Below are 19,352 nucleotides of genomic sequence, written 5' to 3' on the forward strand. Positions count from 1 at the left end.
GGTGATGGTTGTAGAACTTTGTGAACATACTAAAACGCCACTGAATTGTATACTTCAAAATGATTAATTTTAGGGGCACCTGGGTGGCTCAGTCGGTTAAGTGTCTGACTTTGACTCAGGTCATGATCTCGCAGTTTGTGGGTTAGAGCCCCACATCGGGCTCTGTGCTGACAGTTTGGAGCCTGGAGCCTGCTTCAGATTCTGTGTCTCCCTCTCTCTCTGCCCCTCCCCTGATCCCTCCCTCTCTCCCTCTCTCTCACCAAAAATAAATGAACACTAAAAAACATTTTTTTAAAGGAAAAAAATGGTTAATTTTATGTTATATGGATTTCATCTCAGATGTCAAATGATTAGCAAAAAAGCTACACAAGTGTGAAAATTAAGAAAAACTGCTAAGTAACTCGTTTTAGTTAAAGAATAAATTTTGATGGGAGGTGCCTGGGTGGCTTGGTTGGTTAAGCATCCAAGTCTTGATCTCAGGGTTGTGAGTTCAAGCCCTGTGCTGGGCTCTGCACAAGGCATGAAGCCTACTTAGAAAAAAAGAATAAATCTTGGTGGAAATAATAGGACTGAAAGTATTATATACATCAAAACTTTTGGGAGGTGGCTAAAGTAATATTTAGAAAACTTTAAATGCCATATCAGAAAATAAGAAGAAAGGCTGAAAATATACTCAAAATGATAACGCCAGGAATACATTGCTGGCCTAATATTAGAACATGAGTTAATGGGGATGGGCAGGGACCATCTTCATAGCTGGCCGCTGGCAGTACCATGGTGACCCGGAACCCCCATTCCCAAGGTGTGCAAGACTTTTGTTCCAGAAAGTTGGAAAGCTTGCAGCAGCTGTAGTACGTGGTAGCCGCCTTCTTCAGATTGCCGGTCACAGTGGCTATGTGCAGATTGACTGGAAGAGAGTTGAAAAAGATGTAAACAAAGTGAAAAGATTAAGAAATGAGCAAATACGGCAGCACCTGGAAGCAACAGAATTTTTCAAACAGAACATTGTGACATCCAGTGGATTTGTGGGAGGCTTTTTGCTAGGCCTTGCATCTTAAGGAGATGAATATTCTATCACAGTGGAGTCACCTGTAAGAGGGGAAATGGTAGCAACAAGATGATTTCTTTTTTTTTTTTTTTTTTTTTTTAATTTTTTTTTTCAACATTTATTTATTTTTGGGACAGAGAGAGACAGAGCATGAACGGGGGAGGGGCAGAGCGAGAGGGAGACACAGAATCGGAAACAGGCTCCAGGCTCTGAGCCATCAGCCCAGAGCCCGATGCGGGGCTCGAACTCACGGACTGCGAGATCGTGACCTGGCTGAAGTCGGACGCTTAACCGACTGCGCCACCCAGGCGCCCCGCAACAAGATGATTTCTTAACATTACCCACCAACAGAATCTCCAGGGCAGTAAGAAACAACTAGGTGGACACTACCAAACTCATGACTTAAAGAGTTTTGCCATTGAAGTTTGACAAACTAGTATTTGCTGTAAAAACAACCTATGTGGTATGTGTATAATAGTATTCCTGAGAAGAACATGGCTCTCATTTATCTTTTTAAAATTTGCATTTGTTTTTAAGTTAGCCTATAAAATACCACTGTTGGATGTAGATATATGGAGAAAAAATGTGTTGGATATATTCCCCAGTGAAATATTATCCTTGTTTTATTTAAATAAGATGTTCTTTACTTTGCTTTGTAGTATAGTGCCAGTAATTAAAAATTTGTATTACAGCTTCAACATTAAGGTTGGCTTTTTTTTTTTTTTTAAGGTACATTTGCAATAAACTGAAGAACTACAATGCCCTTTTGTGGAAGATTTAGAAGTAATAGAATTATTAAAGATATTAAACATATTTAATACCAAGAAAAAGAAAATGAATTAATGTTAAGCTGTTAACTTTAAATATGAAAAGCATGGGAATGATCATTTTTTTAATGTTTATTTTTTAGAGAGAAAGGGAATGATATTTCTTAATGAAGTAGGAATAGGAAGAAACTTAACCTGTTACAGGATATCTACTAGAAAATTTATATCAGATATCATACTTCATGGTAGAAAATTGAAATCATATCCTGTTAAGACTGGGAAAACACAAGGATGGCCTGCTGTTTACCACTTCTGTTCAGTGTGTGTTAGAGATTTCAGTCTGCACAGTGAGATGATAAAAAGAAACAAAAAATAAGAGCTTGAAAAAGAAGCCATTGTTAATTAGGAGAGTTTGGGTAGCTCAGTCGGTTGAGCGTCCGACTTCGGCTCAGGTCATGATCTCACGGTTTGTGAGTTCAAGCCCCACGGCCGGCTCTCTGTTGCTTGCACAGAGCCTGCTTCGGATCCTCTGTCCCACCCCCACTCGTGCTTGCTCTCTCTCTCTCAAAAAATAAACAAACATTTAAAAAATAAGTAAATTACCATTGTGGATTTAAAAAAAGAAGAAGAAGAAGCCATTGTTATTAGACGTGGAATGTAGAAAATACATTGAAAAATCCAAGAGTTCAGAGATACATTTTTTAAATTAATAAGAGTTTGGGGCGCCTGGGTGGCTCAGTTGGTTAATCATCTGACTCTAAAAATTTGTATGCAAAAGGGTTCCCGTTTCTCCACATCCTCTCCAGCATCTATAGTCTCCGGATTTGTTCATTTTGGCCACTCTGACTGGCGTGAGGTGATACCTGAGTGTGGTTTTGATTTGTATTTCCCTGATAAGGAGCGACGCTGAACATCTTTTCATGTGCCTGTTGGCCATCCGGATGTCTTCTTTAGAGAAGTGTCTATTCATGTTTTCTGCCCATTTCTTCACTGGGTTATTTGTTTTTCGGGTGTGGAGTTTGGTGAGCTCTTTATAGATTTTGGATACTAGCCCTTTGTCCGATATGTCATTTGCGAATATCTTTTCCCATTCCGTTGGTTGCCTTTTAGTTTTGTTGGTTGTTTCCTTGGCTGTGCAGAAGCTTTTTATCTTCATAAGGTCCCAGTAATTCACTTTTGCTTTTAATTCCCTTGCCTTTGGGGATGTGTCCAGTAAGAGATTGCTACGGCTGAGGTCAGAGAGGTCTTTTCCTGCTTTCTCCTCTAAGGTTTTGATGGTTTCCTGTCTCACATTTAGGTCCTTTATCCATTTTGAGTTTATTTTTGTGAATGGTGTGAGAAAGTGGTCTAGTTTCAACCTTCTGCATGTTGCTGTCCAGTTCTCCCAGCACCATTTGTTAAAGAGGCTGTCTTTTTTCCATTGGATGTTCTTTCCTGCTTTGTCAAAGATGAGTTGGCCATACGTTTGTGGGTCTAGTTCTGGGGTTTCTATTCTATTCCATTGGTCTATGTGTCTGTTTTGGTGCCAATACCATGCTGTCTTGATGATGACAGCTTTGTAGTAGAGGCTAAAGTCTGGGATTGTGATGCCTCCTGCTTTGGTCTTCTTCTTCAAAATTCCTTTGGCTATTCGGGGCCTTTTGTGGTTCCATATGAATTTTAGGATTGCTTGTTCTAGTTTCAAGAAGAATGCTGGTGCAATTTTGATTGGGATTGCATTGAATGTGTAGATAGCTTTGGGTAGTATTGACATTTTGACAATATTTATTTTTCCAATCCATGAGCAGGGAATGTCTTTCCATTTCTTTAAATCTTCTTCAATTTCCTTCATAAGCTTTCTATAATTTTCAGCATACAGATCCTTTACATCTTTGGTTAGATTTATTCCTAGGTATTTTATGCTTCTTGGTGCAATTGTGAATGGGATCAGTTTCTTTATTTGTCTTTCTGTTGCTTCATTGTTAGTGTATAAGAATGCAACTGATTTCTGTACATTGATTTTGTATCCTGCAACTTTGCTGAATTCCTGTATCAGTTCTAGCAGACTTTTGGTGGAGTCTATCGGATTTTCCATGTATAATATCATGTCATCTGCAAAAAGCGAAAGCTTGACTTCATCTTTGCCAATTTTGATGCCTTTGATTTCCTTTTGTTGTCTGATTGCTGATGCTAGAACTTCCAGCACTATGTTAAACAGCAGCGGTGAGAGTGGGCATCCTTGTCGTGTTCCTGATCTCAGGGAAAAAGCTCTCAGTTTTTCCCCGTTGAGGATGATGTTAGCTGTGGGCTTTTCATAAATGGCTTTTATGATCTTTAAGTATGTTCCTTCTATCCCGACTTTCTCAAGGGTTTTTATTAAGAAAGGGTGCTGGATTTTGTCGAAGGCCTTTTCTGCATCGATTGACACTGTTGCACTGTTGGTGGGAATGCAAATTGGTGCAGCCGCTCTGGAAAGCAGTGTGGAGGTTCCTCAGAAAATTAAAAATAGACCTACCCTATGACCCAGCAATAGCACTGCTAGGAATTTATCCAAGGGATACAGGAGCGCTGATGCATAGGGCCACGTGTACCCCAATGTTCATAGCAGCACTCTCAACAATAGCCAAATTATGGAAAGAGCCTAAATGTCCATCAACTGATGAATGGATAAAGAAATTGTGGTTTATATACACAATGGAATATTACGTGGCAATGAGAAAAAATGAAATATGGCCTTTCGTAGCAACGTGGATGGAACTGGAGAGTGTGATGCTGAGTGAAATAAGCCATACAGAGAAAGACAGATACCATATGGTTTCACTCTTATGTGGATCCTGAGAAACTTCACAGGAACCCATGGGGGAGGGGAAGGAAAAAAAAAAAAAAAAAAGAGGTTAGAATGGGAGAGAGCCAAAGCATAAGAGACTTAAAAACTGAGAACAAACTGAGGGTTGATGGGGGGTGGGAGGGAGGAGAGGGTGGGTGATGGGTATTGAGGAGGGCACCTTTTGGGATGAGCACTGGGTGTTGTATGGAAACCAATTTGTCAATAAATTTCATAAAAAAAAAAAAAAAAAAAAATAAAAAAAAAAAATAAAAATTTGTATGGAAGTGGGGCACCTGGGTGGCTCAGTCGGTTAAGCATCCGACTTCGGCTCAGGTCATGATCTCACAGTCTGTGAGTTCGAGCCCCACGTCAGGCTCTGTGCTGACAGTTCAGAGCCTGGAGCCTGCTTCGGATTCTGTGTCTCCCTCTCTCTCTGCCCCTCCCTGGCTCATGCTGTGTCTCTCTCTGTCTGAAAAATAAATAAAAACATTAAAAAAAAATTTATATGGAAGAGAAAGGACTTTCAGATACCACCAGAGAGAAATAAAATGTGTGGTGGAGAGTTGGGTGCTTTTAATTTATAAGTAAATATATGTGATATTTTTGCACAAAGATAGATAAAATGATTAAGGCAGTGTAGTCGCTTAGAAATAACAGTTTATAGTGCCTTCATGATGGCTTTGGTATTTTTAAAATATGTCCACAAATTCTTTGATATTCATCCCTTAAAAAGACAGAGCCCAATTCCCTTCCCCTTGAATGTGGGCTGGACTTAAGTATACAAATACAATTACCCAAAGGGATGTTGTGTACTTGGGAGATTAAGTCCTGAGAGGCACTGTGACTTTTCTCTTTTTTGGGTTACCTGCTCTGGGAAGTTTAGCTGCTCTGTTGTGAGCAGCCCTGTGGAGAGGCCCACATGGTAAGGAACTAAGGCCTTCTGCCAGCAGCCAATAACGAAATGGGACTTCCAGAATAGCCTTTTACATAAATGAGCCTTCGTGGAAGGTGATCCTCTAAGCCCAGTCAAGACTTCAGATGACTAACATCTTCCCTAGACCCTAATGAGAGATCCTGAGCTCGAACCACCCAGCTGAGCTGCTCTTGGATTCCTGACCCTCAGAAACTGTTAGATAATGTTTGTTGTTTTAAGCCAGTACATTTTGGGGTACTTTGGGTAATACAGTAGTAGTCATTTTAATCAGTGGGAAAAGGATGAACTTGTCCATAAGTGCCACAGGGACAGTTGATTATACGAGGAAAAAATGAGCTTGGACCTCTACTCATACCATATATAAAAATTAAGGTGGATTGGGGCGCCTGGGTGGCTCAGTCAGTTGAGCATCTGACTTCGGCTCAGGTCATGATCTCACAGTTTGTGGGTTTGAGCCCTGCATCAGGCTCTGTGCTGACAGCTTGCTCAGAGCCTACAGCCTGCTTCAGATTCTGTCTCCTCTCTCTCTGCCCCTACCCTGCTCATGCTCTGTCTCTCTCTGTCTCTCAAAAATAAATAAATGTTAAAAAAAATTAAAAAAAAATTAAGGTGGATTAAAGGTCCATTAAAAAGACAACCAATAAAACTTTAAGAAGATAATGAAGGAGATTATCTTTGGGGAAGGATATTGTAGAGAGCAAAACATGATTAGATTATAAGATTAAGAATGCCTTTATCAAAATACCTTTAGAGAATAAAATGATAATCTTCTGTTTTTAAGAAGATATTTTAAGGTATTTAACTGAAAAAAAAAATGTGTGCTGTTAAAAAAATACCCACCTATGAGGAAGAAAAGATCAGTAGAAAAAGAGGCAAAAAATTTTGACTTTACAGAAAATGAAACCCTGAAAGTTAATATATATTTGAAAAGAAGGAAACACAAAGTCACAGTGAGGTAGCATTTCATACTCATCCTATTGGAAAAATTAAGGTTTCCGGCAATATAAAATGTTGTAGATGATAAGAAACACTTATGTGTTTAGTGGGAATGTAAAAGGTTGATACTCTAGGACTCTGGGATACAAACACTAAAGAACCCCAGGAGGGGCACATGGGTGGCTCAGTTAATTAAGTGTCCAACTTGCTGCTCAGGTCATGATCTCATAGTTAATGACTTTGGGCCCTGCATCAGGCTCTGTGCTGTCAGCATAGAGCATCCCCTCCCCTCTGTGTCTGCCCCTCCCCCCACTCATTCTCCCCCCCCCCCCTCTCTCTCTCTCTCTCTCTCTCTCTCAAAATAAATGAACTTTAAAAAAAAAGTTTAAAAAAAAAAACCCTAGAAGACATGTACAGAAACATTCCCAGCAGTACTATTTGTAACAGCAAAAAGCAAAAGCACCCAGATGTCCAAAAGTAGAACTGAATACTGTCCAACAGTCAAAATGAATCTAGCTGAGGACAACAGGCATGAGTCAGGAAAATGGGTGAAGAAAAAAACTGTAGAATGCATGTAGTACGATTCCATTCAGAATCACGCAGTGCTAAGCAATACATGTTAAGGATACAAATGTGTGGTAAAACTATTTTTAAAAGCAAGAGATAAGAAACACTCTGAGGTGGAGGACAAAGAGGAGGCTACATAAAGGATTTTATTTATTTCTTTGTTTATTTAAATGTGGTCTAAGACCCTGAGATAAGGAACACGACAGGGATGTCCACTCTCACCACTGTTGTTTAACATAGTGTTGGAAGTGCTAGCATCAGCAATCTGACAACAAAAGGAAATCAAAGGCATCAAAATTGGCAAAGATGAAGTCAAGCTTTCACTTTTTGCAGATGACATGATATTATACACGGAAAATCCGATAGACTCCACCAAAAGTCTGCTAGAACTGATACATGAATTCAGCAAAGTTGCAGGATACAAAATCAATGTACAGAAATCAGTTGCATTCTTATACACTAATAATGAAGCAACAGAAAGACAAATAAAGAAACTGATCCCATTCACAGTTGCACCAAGAAGCATAAAATACCTAGGAATAAATCTAACCAAAGATGTAAAAGATCTGTATGCTGAAAACTATAGAAAGCTTATGAAGGAAATTGAAGAAGATATAAAGAAATGGAAAAACATTCCGTGCTCATGGGTTGGAAGAATAAATATTGTCAAAATGTCAATACTACCCAAAGCTATCTACACATTCAGTGCAATCCCAGTCAAAATTGCACCAGCATTCTTACCGAAGCTAGAACAAGCAATCCTAAAATTCATATGGAACCACAAAAGGCCCCGAATGGCCAAAGTAATTTTGAAGAAGAAGACCAAAGCAGGAAGCATCACAATCCCACACTTTAGCCTCTACTACAAAGCTGTAATCATCAAGACAGCATGGTATTGGCACAAAACAGACACATAGACCAATGGAATAGAATAGAAACCCCAGAACTAGACCCACAAACGTATGGCCAACTAATCTTTGACAAAGCAGGAAAGAATATCCAATGGAAAAAAGTCTCTTTAACAAATGGTGCTGGGAGAACTGGACAGCAACATGCAGAAGAATGAAACTAGACCACTTGCTTACACCATTCACAAAAATAAACTCAAAATGGATAAAGGACCTGAATGTGAGACAGGAAACCATCAAAACCCTAGAGGAGAAAGCAGGAAAAGACCTCTCTGACCTCAGCCGTAGCAATTTCTTACTTGACACATCCCCAAAGGCAAGGGAGTTAAAAGCAAACATGAACTATTGGGACCTCATGAAGATAAAAATCTTCTGCACTGCAAAGGAAACAATCAACAAAACTAAAAGGCAACCAACGGAATGGGAAAAGATATTTGCAAGTGACATACCGGACAGAGGGCTGGTATCCAAAGTCTATAAAGAGCTCACCAAACTCCACACCCAAAAAACAAATAATCCAGTGAAGAAATGGGCAGAAAACATGAATAGACACTTCTCTAAAGAAGAAATCCAGATGGCCAACAGGCACATGAAAAGATGCTCAACGTCGCTCCTCCTCAGGGAAATACAAATCAAAACCACACTCAGATATCACCTCACGCCAGTCAGAGTGGCCAAAATGAACAAATCAGGAGACTGTAGATGCTGGAGAGGATGTGGAGAAACGGGAACCTTCTTGCACTGTTGGTGGGGATGAAAACTGGTGCAGCCACTCTGGAAAACAGTGTGGAGGTTCCTCAAAAAATTAAAAATAGACCTACCCTATGACCCAGCAATAGCACTGCTAGGAATTTACCCAAGGGATACAGGAGTACTGATGCATAGGGGCACTTGTACCCCAATGTTTACAGCAGCACTCTCAACAATAGCCAAATTGTGGAAAGAGCCTAAATGTCCATCAACTGATGAATGGATAAAGAAATTGTGGTTTATATACACAATGGAGTACTACGTGGCAATGAGAAAGAATGAAGTATGGCCCTTTGTAGCAACATGTATGGAACTGGAGAGTGTGATGTTAAGTGAAATAAGCCATACAGAGAAAGACAGATACCATATGTTTTCACTGTTACGTGGATCCTGAGAAACTTAACAGAAACCCATGGGGGAGGGGAGGGGGAAAAAAAAAAAAAGATTAGAATGGGAGAGAGCCAAAGCATAAGAGACTCTTAAAAACTGAGAACAAACTGAGGGTTGATGGGGGGTGGGAGAGAGAGGTGGGTAGGTGATGGGTATTGAAGAGGGCATCTTTTGGGATGAGCACTGGGTGTTGTATGGAAACCAATTTGACAATAAATTTCATATATTAAAAAAAATAATAAAATAAAAAAATAAATGTGGTTTAAGACTTTAAAAATTGTAACATACATATATTAAAGTGCACTAATCTTAAGTGTACTTTTGGTGAATTTTTACTTATGGATAAACTACTTTCCAGGTTTAGCTACAGAATATTTCCAAAACGTTCACTGGTGCCCTTTCCCTCAGTATTTCTCTCCCTGAACCACAATGTGTTGTGATTCTTAGGATTCTTTCATATATTTGTAATTGTCCTCTTGTAAACTATTTGTTTTTTATGAAATAGGCACACGCACATACACTCTCTTAGATCTTTAAGACATAACTGAAGAAAGGAAATCAGAAGGATGTGATTGTTTTAAAAAAGATAGCACTGTATCGAAATCATGCTTTTTTAAAAAATTGGTTACATGTGAGGAAACAAAGAAGAATGGAAAAGGGTGTATGTCTAACATTTCTATTTACTTTTTTTTTTAATGTTTATTTTTTATTTTTGAGAGAGAGAGAGTGAGTGGAGGAGCAGCAGGGCAGATACAGAGGATCTGAAGCAGGCTCTGCACTAAGAGCAGCGAGCCCGATGCGGGGCTTGAACTCGTGAACTGTGAGATCATGACCTGAGCTGAAGTCGGGTGTTCAACGGACTGAGCCGCCCAGGTGCCCCTGTTTACTTTTTTACAATGAGCACATATTTATACATTACCTGGTTATTATAAAGAATACTCACTGGGGCGCCTTGGTGGCTCAGCCGGTTGAGCATCTGACTTCAGCTCAGGTCATGATCTCACAGTCTGTGAGTTTGAGCCCCGCGTCGGGCTCTGTGCTGACAGCTCAGAGCCTGGAGCCTGCTTCAGATTCTGTGTCTCCCTCTTGCTCTGCCCCTCCCCTGCTCATGCTCTGTCTCTCTCTTTCTCAAAAATAAAAACATTAAAAAAAAAAAAATACTCAGGACAAGCTCATAAATCTTTCCTGATGATGTTGAATAAGTATCTGGTCACATTTTGTTCTCTACATGTGGATTTCAAAAAAACTGTTATGCTATAATAATTCTATCTTGGTAACTAATATCCAGCATTGACAGAAGAGTTTCTTCAGCTATGAAAAAAAAAATTTAAATGAGACTAAACTGGGCTCCTGCTTTCTCTTATCAGTTGAAAAGGTAGTTCTTGTACTTATAAGTTTGCAGAGTGTTTAGAAATGATTCAACTAAATACGTGGTTTATATAGTCTAGTTTATAAGGGATGTTATTTGTTCTTTATATGAGATCTGGGACTAGATTTTATTTTACTGTTTCACACACTATTTATGGTGTTTTAGACACAATGGAACTTACATATTATTTGCAATCAGATGTTTTTCCATTGTTTTCTTTAACTCTAAAAACAGTAGCTAGCTACTCTTTGAAAATCACCCGATGTTACCGTTGCTTGAAGACAGCCAGCATTTTAGGAGATTTTAAGCATAGTTGTGTATGTATTTGGATTTTTTCCACTTTTAAAAATATACTTAACCATCTCATAACCTGTCCTTTTATTCCCATTTCTTTTACAGCATTTTTCATCATATTAGAAACTTCATGTTTTCAGTGACAAACAGCCTATTAAAGATGCTTAGAAATTTAGAGAAATGCTCTTATACTGATAAATTGATAGATGTGTATTTTTGTAGGCAGATAGTTTATATAAAATGTGTATCTAACAAAATCTCTATGCCAGAATAGTAAAAAATCTAATCATGGATACTTTCTCAATAGTAACAATTCAAAATGTAGTAAACAGGGGCACCTGGGTGGCTCAGTCGGTTAAACGTCCGGCTTCAGCTCAGGTCATGACCTCATGGTTCGCAAGTTCGAGCCCCGTGTCAAGCTCTGTGCTGACATCTCAGCTTCGGAGTCTGCTTCAGTTTCTATGTCTTCCCTCTCTCTCTGCCCCTCCCCTGCTCATATTCTGTCTCTCTCTAAGAGAAGTAAATATTTAAAAAACTGCTTTTTAATGTAGTAAACAGCCATAATTTCTGGCATTAAAAAGAAACTAACATATCCTTTCTCCTGATTTAAAATTTAATTTCCATTACTTTTGGGAAGACTATATAGTCTTGAGTTGTTTTGATGCTGTGTACCTTTTGAATTTCTTTTGAGAATTAAGAAATGTTTAGATTTTACTTCCTTTTCTGTTTTTCACTAAAATATCAATATTCGGCCTTTTAAGTTTTGCTCTGGAATTAGGCCAAAATACCTGAGACAGGGAGATGGACTATACTCTTTCTGATAAATCAGCCAAGCAGCAAACAGACAACCTTCACCTTCACATAAATAGCTAATGTGATGTATTATATTGGTTACATACCACTTGTCTGTCAAAGCATTCAAACTTTGGTAAAGCTTTTTTTTTTTTTTTTTTTTTTGTTAAGGTATTTGTCACCTAAATCTCAATTTGGATCAGCATCGCAGTGTGAAGTTGTACAAGAAAGCAAGAAAAACTCCATGTCCAAGGTATGTCGGTACTAAAGATGTGCTTAGTTTGGCAAGTTTACTAACGCTATAGATTGCTAATACTTGTAGTTTCCTCGTTTTTTTTTTTTAAATCACTGTTGTATATGGAACCCCCTTTCTTAGTCATCTTAGGCTTACCTACACTGGGAGTCTGCAAACTTCTCTAAAGGGCAAGATAGTAAATATCTTTGTGGCCTGTATGGTCTTTTTCACAACTATTCAACTGTGCTGTTTCGTGTGAAAACATCCATAGACAATACATAAACAACTGGACTTCTCTTTGATCAACAAAAAGTATTCATAAAAATAAGCAGCAGCTGAATTTGGTCCATGGGCCATGGTTTATGGATCCTTGACTTAGACAATCAAACTCACAAAATTAAACAGCCTGTGCCTGGTACTAACTTCACTTTCAGTGAAGATTACAGGATGGGAAACAAAGCATGTTGGCAGGGCAGCATCAGCCATATCTGTGCAGCAAAAGTCTTCACTGCAGAGCTCCTAAGGGACAGGCTACAAATGAGACAATGCAAATGAGTTTGGAAACCACCCTGGCTTAGAAGCCCCGTGCCCCATAAAAGTCCATTATTTGTTGTAACAGCCCATGGGTGTAGCTTCCAGGGGTCCTGGTAAGGAATACACCAAAAGAGTTGTAAGTCACTTACAGAAGCCCTAAGATTTGGCTTCCCGCTAAGTGCTTATAGATCATCCACAGTTCTTCCAGTATAGATGCAGTTCACAAGTAAGTTCATTTTTACCATAAGCTCTGTAGCCTAGTAACACAGGTGACATTTCACTTTTATCAGGTTTCTAGGAAAATAGAACCAGGAAAAAAAAAAGTGAGCTGACACCAAAGTTGATTTCCTACAGAGAAGTTTTGTTAACACTTTATTAAGAGGTTCCTAAAATTTTTTAAACTCACCTATCATTTAATTGGCATTTACCATGTGCCAGATAGTGTATGTATTATTTTCTTCAGTCTCCATCACAAGCACCAGCTCTGTAAGGTAGGTATTCGTTCTTGTTCCATTTTACAGTTAAGAAAAACCAAGGCACACAGAGATATGAGACTTGTACCAAGTCCCTTAAGTAGAGATGATAGAGGGAGGATTCAGGTCCACATGGTCTGGCTCATAATGGAACTGAGGATGGAATAAGCACTGTAGGGTGGGATATTTTTCCTGTTCATACCCACAGCAAAACTAGGTAAGCAACCTGGAATTTGTCCAGTCCAACCACATTGGTTCATAAGAAATGTTATAAGGAATGCAAAGCAGAGTAGGTAAAAAATTTAAGGTTAAAACTAATCCTAGGTCTTTACTTACCTCAGACCTGTAGGTGAGAAGAAATATACTGGCAAAAACAAAGTTTCTTAACCTGATAAGGTCTACAGTTAGAATCCAGGGAGTACATACGAACCTCAATGGAAGAAAAGGTTTATCTATATTTTCACCTAACCTGTCATTCCTTTAATTATGAATGTAGACTGGAAACCATAATACTATTAGCAAAAGCTGTACCTTTGATCATCAGTGGAAAGCACAGGTTTTTATCACTTTACATTTATAGCAGGTTTCTTGAAATATTGTTATTCATCCCTACTTCAATATTACAAGTTATTAGACTTGCCACTAGGTCTTAATATTTAGTGTATTGATGGGTACGCATTATTACATCAGAAAGTAAAACATTTTTAATAATTGTGTTGCAATACAGGTTGTTCCCTTTGTAATCCTAGGTGTTTATTTTTATATTGAAAAATACTCAGTAGACATCTGTAAACTTTACCAAAATGCTGAAAGGTAGAGAGTCCATAGCACAAAAAGGGGCTAAAAACCTCTGGGCTAGAGGAAGTTTGTAAGGTGAAAGAGAGGTCAGGTCCTAGTGCCAGTTTATTGGCCGTATATAGAATCCAGTTTGTACATTTTAATCTGTAGGTATTCATGGGAGTGAAAATGAGGGGATGCCTTAATCTAAACTGGCACACAGAATAAAAATATTTCAAAAATTTTTTTTGAAATTTTTATTTATGTTGAGAGACGGAACTCATGCGCACAAGCAGGGGAGAGGCAGATAGGGAGAGAGAGAATGCCAGGTGGGCCCTGTGCTGTCAGTGCAGAGCCTCATGCAGGGCTCAGTCTCAGAAACTGTGAGATCAAGACCTGAGCCAAAGTCAAGAGTCGGATGCTTAACTGACTGAGCCACCCAGGCACCCCCAGAATAAAAATACTATTAACAATTAACGTATATCATTAGTAGTAACGCTATGTTTTTTTTTGGTTTTTTTTGTTTTCTTTTTAAGAGAGAGTACAAGCATGGGGCGCCTGGGTGGCTCAGTCGGTTAAGCGTCCGACTTCAGCTCAGGTCACGATCTCACGGTCCATGAGTTCGAGGCCCGCGTCGGGCTCTGGGCTGATGGCTCAGAGCCTGGAGCCTGTTTCCGATTCTGTGTCTCCCTCTCTCTCTGCCCCTCCCCCGTTCATGCTCTGTCTCTCTCTGTCTCAAAAATAAATAAACGTTAAAAAAAATTTTTTTTTAAAAAGAGAGTACAAGCAGAGGAGAAGGGCAGAGAGAAGGAGAGAATCTTTTTCTTTTTTTTAAGTTTGTTTATTTTGAGAGAGTGAGTGAGCAGGGGAGGGGCAGAGAGAGGGAGAGAGAATCCCAAGCAGACTCTGCACCATCAACACGGAGCCTGATGTGGGCTTGAACCCACGAACCACGAGATCATGACCTGAGTGGAAACCGACTCAGGTGCTTAACCGACTGAGCCACGCAGATGCCCCAAGAAAGGGAATCTTAAGCAGGCTCCACGCTCAGAGATCCTGACACGGGGCTCGATTCCACAACCCTGGGATCATGACTTGAGCTGAAATCAAGAATTGAACAATCAACTGACTGAGCCACCCAGGCACCCTTAATGCTAACTATCTTATAGTTACAATTAAGCTAGAGTATCAGTATAATTAGACTTCTATATTATGACTAGATGTTTTCCCCTGGTTCACTTAGTCTTTTTCTGTTTTCTACAGGAAACTGACGGTACTATTGTAAATAGCCCAACAAGGCAAGATACAGAAATTGAAGAAGATATGCCAACACTTTCTCCGCAAATAGGCATGGACGTTCAAGAACAAGGTGCAAAGTCTTCAGTAGAGTCACCTATGCCTCAGTTATATGCCAGTGGTAGAGAGTGGTGCCTTGAAGCAGAAGTCAAAATGAGACCAAGCAATCATGATAAAGAGTTATGTGTCCTAAATCATGAGGGACCTGAAGCCAGAGTTCCATGCTCTGGAGAAACAGAGAGCGCATGCACTATATCAGGTATGACACAGATAATTGAAAGTAACACAGTTGAGACAGAAAATGAAGACTCTTGCCTCCTGACCAGTAAAGATATTTCCAAAAGAAAAAACCAGGAATCTTCATTCGAAGCAGTCAGGGATCCCTGCATTTCTGCAAAAAGAAGGAAAATGTTCCCCAGAGCTTCCTCAGACCAAGAGGAAACAGAAACCAACTTTACCCAAAAACTGATAGATTTAGAACGCTTACTTTTTGAGAGACATAAACAGGAAGAACAGGACAGGTTGTTAGCATTACAGCTTCAGAAACAAGTAGATAAAGAACAAATGAAGCCAAACCGGCAAAAAGGATCCCCAGATGAGTATCAGTTACGTCCTACATCTTCACCACCAGACAAGTTGCTAAATGGACAGAGGAAGAATTCCAAAGACAGGAACTTCAAAAGACAGACTGATATAGAGCATTCAGAATCTCGGAGAGGCTCAAAAAATGAAAACTGGCAGCCATCTTTTAAGATCCAGTTGAAACATTCAGTTAATGTTAATGGGAGAAAGGTGCCAAATTCTTCTAGAGATAATTGTAATGTATCTAAAAGTGCTCATTCCCTACAGCCTAGTAAGTCACAGAAAAGTATTTTTCAGATGTTTCAGAGGTATACGAAGTAATGTGTGGGTAAAGGGAGTGTTTCATAATCTAGTAAAGCTGGATTGTGAAGCTCTCTTCTGTCATAGAATCTTTATAAATTTTTTCATTAATTTTGCTCTGTGGTCACACTCATTGTCCTTAATTAAAGGACTGGTGATTACAAGAGAGAAATATATAAATGTGTTTCTGCCAAACTCAGTGGTAAGCAGGAGTCCCAATCCTTTCCTTTTTTAATAACTGTGATATACTGTTGGACAATCCTTATGGATATAAGAATGCCTTGGTGAACTCCTAAGAAATTTTCAAGTGCCATTCTCTTTCCAAAAAATGCATGTTTTATGGCCTTTGCCTCCTTCCCTTTTTGTCCTAACTAGTAACCAAAGTAAGATTATACTATACCAGGTAGTTAGGAGTTTTCTTACAACTTTCCCGTATATTTGCAGAGCACATGACATGCATCTTCCATAACACTAAAGTAATCTAGTTTTCATCTTCACTTTAATTATTTTAAGCATTATAGCATTTTCTTCCATTTAAAATGGTTTATGATCAATGTGAAATCAGAAAAATCAGAGTTTCTTGGAAAATTAGGAATTAGTTGACAAAGGAAACTAGACTCTTGTTGCAAAAGGAGTTAAGAGTTGGGGTGAGGCTCAGTGGGGTGGATTGACAATTTGGAAACGCTAGAACTGAGTGAATAATTAGAAACAAGGTCTAGGATGGAGTAGCAGGTGAGGTTTGACAGAGGATTCCCCCTCCTCCTTTCTCTGCTTAATGACATGGAAAACATTTGGGTTTAGGCTTTTCACACCACAGTATCTGGTGTCAAAATAAAAATCAGTTACTAAATTGCCTGAAATTTGGGGAATTCACATTTCTATTATTCTGGTATTCTAGGGGAATAAATGGGAATTAATATCATCTCATATTATGGGACTTGAGACATAACCATGTGTTTATTTCCTTCTGTTATCATTTATATTGATGCTGACTTTTATTTGTGTTTATGGACAGAAAAAGTCTGATGCTTGAGTTTTGCCATCTTACCCTGAAAGTTAAATCAGAAGGCAGTGATTTCATTTTGTGAAATTTAACTTAGAGTTGTAATCTCTTGTTCATTAATATGAACAGCTTTAAGCAAATAACAGTTTTAACAGCATTTCTGCTGATCTCTAGTTATTCATCCTTTTAAAATAAAAGTATAATAAAATGTCCTGGAGCTAATTCTAGCTTAAATTTGTCAGTATTTTTATACCCTTATTATTTTTCCCTCCAAATTTTGTAACTGAAATTCTGTTAATCTTTGCATATTTGGTGGCATCTACTTCAGTATTGATTGGGTAATTATGGGTAGACTTCTGAATCTAATTTGAAATTTAGTTTGCCCTTTCTCAACAAAAGAATGATTGCCCTCTGAGTAATGATCGTGCTGAAATGAAGTCTAGTCAGAAGCTAACCAGATTTCTCTAAAATATGCTAAAATCTATTTTCATCAAACCAGTATTTTTCTAAGCAATTTCACTTTACATTTTAGGTTGAATACTCTTGGAACTCCTCAAAAATTATATAATTAAATTTTCCTGGAATAGTCCATGACCAAAAAGGGAAATAGTGTGACATCTTTAGGATTTATACATTTAACCACTTAATTGTCAGTGAAGAAGTCTTCCTGACCTTAAGATAAGTTTTAATTTCTCTGTTAGTTTTTCGGATAATCTGACCTTATATGTCTTTTTGTTAGAAACTACTAAATGTTATGTCAGTCATTAGAGTATATCGCTACTTCTCTCCTTTTTGTGGAAGGGATGTGAGAGTTATTAACTTCTCAGAGAGCACCTAGGACCGCAGAAGTGGAGAATCTGAAAATAAAATAATTAAAAATGGACTATTACATGTATTTTACCACAATTAAAAAAATAAAAATTAACTACATAAAAATTAAAAGTTCTGCATAACTGAAACTATTACCATAATGAAAACTGGAAAACATGGCAAACTGGGGAAGAAATAGATACAATTCATCACAAAGAGGTCATTTCCTTTATATGAAGTGTCTGCCAATACATTATGAAAGTGACTAATAATTCAGAGGGAAAATTAGAAATAATCCCAAGAAATATCCTTCCCAGGAAAGGAAATACAAATGACTCTTAAATATGTGAAATTCATAATATCACTTACACTAATGTGCATGCATTTTTATTTTTCTACCCTTCAAATTAATTAAGATAAAGGTGTTTCTTGTTTTGTATTTGTGTCTGTATGTGTATTTGGGGTTTTTTTTATTTATTTTTTTATTAATTTTTAAAAATTTTTTTATTTATTTTTGAGACAGAGAGAGACAGAGCATGAACAGGGGAGGGGCAGAGAGAGAGGGAGACACAGAATCTGAAGCAGGCTCCAGGCTCTGAGCTGTCAGCACAGAGCCTGACGTGGGGCTCAAACTCACGGACTGTGAGATCATGACCTGAGCCGAAGTCAGACGCTTAATGGGCTGAGCCACCCAGGCGCCCTTGTGTGTTTTTTAATCTTGTCAAGAGTATGGGAAAGTAGGCACTCTTATCCTGTTGCTTGGTATCAATAGAAAATTTAAAATCCCAATTCTGAGCTTAGCAATTCAACCTCTAGGAATTTCCTAAAACTATCTTCACATGTATGTAGAACGACCTGCACAAAACATTTTTGTATGGCATTGTTTATAATAATAAGCTTAGAAACAGACTTAATGTCACATCAATAGATACTAAATAAATGATGGTACAATGAAATACTATATAGCAATCAACAGCAACAACAGAATCACTTTACTGATGTGAAAAGATATATACATATATTTGCATACAATGTCTAGAAAGAGACGCAGTAAATGTTGCCAGCAGGAAGAGAAACTGGGTGGCTGGGGGAAAGGGGGGAGGGGGGGAAGAATAACTTTTTTTGATCAATCATGTTGAATATATCATCTAGTCAGAATTTTAATGTTATTAAAATATTGCAAGATGGGGGCATCTGGCAGGCACATTTGGAAGAGCATGTGACTCTTGATCTCGGGGTTGTCAGTTTGAGCCTTACGTTGGATATAGAGATTACTAAAAAAATAAGTAAACTTAAAAAACATTGCAAGATAAAGGAAGTTTATTCATCTCAGCCTGCACCACTCTAAATGGTCTTTTTTGCCTTTAAATTTTAAAAATCGTAATTCCGGAAGATTTTTTCAGTGTGGAAAAAATACAGCATTGTGAATGAATTTGAACGTATTTAGCTTTAAGGTACTATTTTAAAATCATTTGAAAAGCAAGACTTGGGGCACCTGCATGGCTCAGTCCATTAAGCGTCCGACTTCAGCTCAGGTCATGATCTTGCGGTCTGTGAGTTCGAGCCCCGTGTTGGGCTCTGTGCTGACAGCTCAGAGCCTGGAGCCTGCTTCAGATTCTGTATCTCCCTCTCTCTTTGCCTCTCCCCTGCTCATGCTCTGTCTCTCTCTGTCTCAAAAATAAATAAAAACATTTAAAAAAAGCAAGACTTCTGCTTTCCAGGTAACATTGCAGCAGACCTAGAATCCTGCTGAGAGCAATGAGAAAAGCCAGGTAAAAATG

General features: G+C 38.5%; 1 protein-coding gene across 1 annotated transcript in view; it reads left to right on the forward strand.

Moving 5' to 3' along the window:
• RNF168 (ring finger protein 168) overlaps window positions 1-18,010 on the forward strand; it is a 50,139-nt gene extending 32,129 nt beyond the window's left edge. The window contains exons 6-7 of the mRNA XM_047876068.1: window positions 11,733-11,814; window positions 14,844-18,010. Coding sequence (XP_047732024.1) covers window positions 11,733-11,814; window positions 14,844-15,779 — 1,018 coding nt within the window. The 3' untranslated portion in view covers window positions 15,780-18,010. The remainder of the gene's footprint in view (window positions 1-11,732; window positions 11,815-14,843) is intronic.
• The last annotated feature ends 1,342 nt before the right edge of the window (window positions 18,011-19,352 follow it).

Source organism: Prionailurus viverrinus, chromosome C2 (genome assembly GCF_022837055.1).
Source record: "Prionailurus viverrinus isolate Anna chromosome C2, UM_Priviv_1.0, whole genome shotgun sequence".
NCBI classification, from domain to species: Eukaryota; Metazoa; Chordata; class Mammalia; order Carnivora; family Felidae; genus Prionailurus; species Prionailurus viverrinus.